Below are 4,463 nucleotides of genomic sequence, written 5' to 3' on the forward strand. Positions count from 1 at the left end.
GGGGAGGCCAGGTGCGGTGGCTCACGCCTGTCATCCCAGCACTTTGGGAGGCCGAGGTGGGTGGATCACGAGGTCAAGAGATTGAGACCATCCTGGCCAACATGGTGAAACCCTGTCTCTGCTAACAATATTTCTGTGGAAATATTTTTAAAAACTAGCCAGGCACGGTGGCACATGCCTGTGGTCCCAGCTACTCGGGAGGCTGAGGTGGAAGAATCGCTTGAACCCAGGAGGTAGAGGTTGCAGTGAGCTGAGATTGCACCACTGCACTTGAGCCTGGTGACAGAGCAAGACTCCGTCTCAAAAATAATAATAATAATAATAATGTTTGGGGGAGATTGTGATCTTTGGGGGACAAGGACTAGAGAGGGAGGCTTATGGACTTTGAGGGAGGAGAGCGCACAAAGCAAAGGGCAATTAGGCAAGAAGGAACTGAAGAGACCACCGTGGTTCCCTTTACCTAAGGATGAGGCCGTTTCAGCAAGTCATTGCAGCCCATTGAGATATCTAGTATGAGCCTCCCTTTCTTCCCCCAGGCTGGGGATCTGGCGATAGAGGCTGAGGTGAAGGGAGTTGTGGCTGCATGCCCAGCTCCAAGGGCCACAGGGCCTTTACCCATGTCCCTGGGCTTCCTGGCTTCTAAGTCTCAATGTGAAGAGTCATCTACTAGTGAATGAAGGAGAAAGAAGGGAAAGTGTTCCCTGGAAAGCAGAGCTTTAGCCCAAACTTTACTCCACACACACAGGGAATCAAATGGGGACCCTGATAAAATGCAGATTTTGATTCAGTAGCTCTGGCCCTGGGCCTGAGAGTCTGCATTTCTAGCTAGTTTTCAAGTGCTGCCTATGCCGTTGCGTGTGGTCCAAGGACCACACATTAATCTGCAAGGTGTCTCTGTCCTTAGCAGCTACTGTGATGCCCAGCACTAAGCATGCTTCTGAAAAATTATAGCAAATGAATGCATAGATGAATGAAAAAGTGAACTGAGAGGTAGAACTCTCCACCTAAATCACCACAGATATTTGTTAAAATATAAATTCCCGCTGGGTGCAGTGGCTCACACCAGTAATCCCAGCATTTTGGGAGGCTGAGGTGGGCAGATCGTGAGGTCAAGAGTTCGAGACCAACCTGGCCAACAAGGTGAAACCCCACCTATAAAAATACAAAAAGTAGCTGGGTGTGGTGGTGCGTAACTCTAATCCCAGCTACAAGGAAGACTGAGGCAGGAGAATGGCTTGAACCCAGGACGCGGAGGTTTCATGAGCCAAAGCCATGCCACTGCACTCCAGCTTGGGTGACAAAGCAAGACTCTGTCTCTCTTTCTCTCTCTCTCGCTCCATATATCTATATGCAGATATATAGAGAATATATATATATAGAGAGAGAGAATATATTGGGTATATACATATTTTTTTTCCCAAAAAAAACAAAAAGAATAAAAATAAAAAATAAATTCCTAACCCCTTGGAGTTTCTTTCTTTTTTTTTTTTTTTTGAGACAGTTTCGTTCTTGTTACCCAGGCTGGAGTGCAATGGCGAGATCTTGGCTCACTGCAACCTCCGCCTCCTGGGTTCAAGCAATTCTCCTGCCTCAGCCTCCCGAGTAGCTGGGGACTACAGGCGTGCGCCACCATGCCCAGCTAATTTTTGTATTTTTAGTAGAGACGGGGTTTCACCATGTTGACCAGGATGGTCTCGATCTCTTGACCTCGTGATCCACCCGCCTCGGCCTCCCAAAGTGTTGGGATTATAGGCGTGAGCCACCGCGCCCAGCCCCCTTGGAGTTTCTAAATCAGTAAGTGTGAGATGAGGATGGGATATTTACATTTTAGACACGCCCCTTAGGTGATTTCTCGATCAGACCAGTTTGAGGAACACTGGTCCAATGAGTAGGATGGGTGGACTTTGAGGTTTGAGTCCAAGTTGCACAAAGATGCTCAAAGGGAAAAAAATTGGGGACTAGAGTAGGGGTGGGAAGGCCCTTGAGACAGCTGCTGGGAGAGACCAGGGCTTACACATGACTCAGGGCCCTCGGGGGCGGGGACCAGGATGCCGGAGGGCTTCGCTGTCTCACCACTTGAAGACGAGGTTGAGCCACTCGGTGACGAGGCTGATCCAGAGCACTGCGATGCCCACGCGGCGAGAGGCGTAGTAGGCCGCGGGGAAGTAGAACAGAAAAAGGATCTTGGGATCGCCCAGAAAGGTGACCCAGAGCCACACGTTCTCCAGCCAGGCTAGCTGGTTCTGTAGCGCCTCAGCTATAACGATGCCCGCGCCCAGCGTGGACTCCATGGCGGTCCAGCTTCCGGGGCTTGCTCCAGGGCGGAAGCCGAAGGGTCCAAGCGACGATGTAGAGTCGGCCCCCTGCTCTCCAAAGCCCAGCCCCCTGAGTCCCAGGCCCCGCCCTCCCTGCGAGCGGTCGCCACCAAGCCCCGCCCTCCCCGCGAGCGGTCGCCACCAAGCCCCGCCCCAGGCCCCGCCCCAAGCAGTCCCGGGTTCCTACAAGTCCGGCCTCCAGCCAGTACAGTTTCCTCCTGCGCTCTCCTCCGGTTTTCCTCCGTACTGGGCAGCGTAGGGGACAAACCTTTTTAAAGGCGTTTCCTCAGGGCCCCACGTGGCCGCTGTAGCCGGCACGTGGGCAGCCGGTGAGTGGTGGCACTGGTGCGGTTCCGGGTCAGAGGACAGACTAACTGGAGGGCGGCTCGCACTCCCAGCGTCCCTGTTCTGCTGATGCGAAGGCGGATGTGTAATCTCCAGGGCCAGGATTCTTTCCCGACAGGACCTCTCTTCTCCAGTAGGGCTAACCACCAAAAAAACATCAGCAAAGGCCGGGCGCGGTGGCTCACGCCTGTAAACCCAGCTTTGGGAGGCCGAGGCGGGTGGATCACCTGAGGTCAGGGGTTCAAGACCAGCCTGACCAACATGGCGAAACCCCGTTTCTACTAAAAATACAAAAAATTAGTCGGGCGTGGTGGCGGGAGCCTGTAATTCCAGCTACTTGGAATGCTAAGGCAGGAGAATCGCTTGAACTTGGGAGGCAGAGGTTGCAGTGAGCCGAGATGTCGCCCAGCCTGGGCGACAAGAGCCAAAAATTCCGTCTCAAAAAAAAAAAAAAAAGGGTCAGGCGCGGTGGCTCACGCCTGTAATCCCAGCACTTTGGGAGGCCGAGGCGGGTGGATCACGAGGTCAAGAGATTGAGACCATCCTGGCCAACATGGTGAAACCCCGTGTCTACTAAAAATACAAAAATTGGCTGGATGTGATGGCGTGCGCCAGTACTCCCAGCTACTCGGGAGGCTGAGGCAGGAGAATTGCTTGAACCCGGGAGGCAGAGGCTACAGTGAGCCGAGATCGCGCCACTGCACTCCAGCCTGGTGCCTGGCGACAGAGCAGCGACACTCTGTCTCAAAAAACAAAACAAAACAAAACAAAAAAACAGATCCTTTGGAGAAAAGGCTGCAGACACCCCTCCTCCTGGGAGCTGAAGTGGGATCCTAAATTTGCAAACACCAGTAATCAGTTCACCCCTTCCTCCCCCAGCTCAAGAGGCTCCTTCTCTAATTCGCCCTCTATTAATTTGGAGGCTGATAAGTCTATTGATTTTGAGGGGTCTTCCCTACAAAGGCCAATTCTCACATATAGTGCAAAGTCACACTTCCTCCCAGTTCTTCCCTTGCTTCCCCCACCCCCATCCTCCTGCCATCCAAAACCCTGCTTAGGCAGATGAAACCAAGAGATAGTAACAAGTGTTGGTATGGGAAGAGGATTGGCACACACCCGCGACAGAGTTTGAAACAGTCATCTGAAGGAAAACACACAGAAAATAGAAATCTCAGCTATTCTAGGCGAGGTCCTGCCTAGAAGACGGTTGAACAGTGTCTCCTTAGTTTCTCCCTACCTCTATCAACTTTGTTCTTGAAAAGTTTTTTTTGTTTTTTCTTTTTGAGAAGGAGTTGCGCTCTTGTAGCTCAGGCTGGAGTGCATTGGCATGATCTCGGCTCACTGCAACCTCTGACTCCCGGGTTCAAAGGATTCTCCTGCCTCAGCCTCCTGAATAGCTGGGATTACAGGCCTGTGCTACCACGCATGGCTAAATTTCTTTTTCTTTTTTTCTTTTTTTTTTGAGTCTCACTTTGTTGCCCAGGCTGGAGTGCAGTGACGTGATCTCAGCTCACTGCAACCTCTGTCTCCTGGATTCAAGCAATTCTCTTGCTTCAGCCCCCCATTAGCTGGGATTACAGGCACACCCTACCACGCCCAGCTAATTTTTGTATTTTTAGTAGAGATGGGATTTCGCCAAATTGGCCAGGCTGGTCTCAAACTCCTGACCTCAGGTGATGTGTCCGCCTCGGCCTCCCAAAGTGCTGGGATTACAGGTTTGAGCCACCACGCCCGGCTCTTTAGAAGTTTTCTAAAACCGGGCGTGGTGGCTCAAGCCTGTAATCCCAGCACTTTGGGAGGCCG

The 4,463-nt window shown here is 52.1% G+C and overlaps 1 protein-coding gene across 3 annotated transcripts in view; it reads right to left on the bottom strand.

Annotated features, from left to right (window-relative positions):
* Nucleotides 1–2,430, bottom strand: part of G6PC3 (glucose-6-phosphatase catalytic subunit 3) — a 6,733-nt gene extending 4,303 nt beyond the window's left edge. For all 3 annotated transcript variants that reach the window (XM_032279452.1, XM_032279451.1, XM_032279449.1), the window contains exon 1: nt 2,074–2,430. In XM_032279452.1, the coding sequence (XP_032135343.1) occupies nt 2,074–2,291 (218 nt within the window). In that variant the 5' untranslated portion in view covers nt 2,292–2,430. The remainder of the gene's footprint in view (nt 1–2,073) is intronic.
* Nucleotides 2,431–4,463: the final 2,033 nt, after the last annotated feature.

Source organism: Sapajus apella, unplaced genomic scaffold, assembly GCF_009761245.1.
Source record: "Sapajus apella isolate SASKATOON/1434 unplaced genomic scaffold, GSC_monkey_1.0 scaffold12, whole genome shotgun sequence".
Lineage (NCBI taxonomy): Eukaryota > Metazoa > Chordata > Mammalia > Primates > Cebidae > Sapajus > Sapajus apella.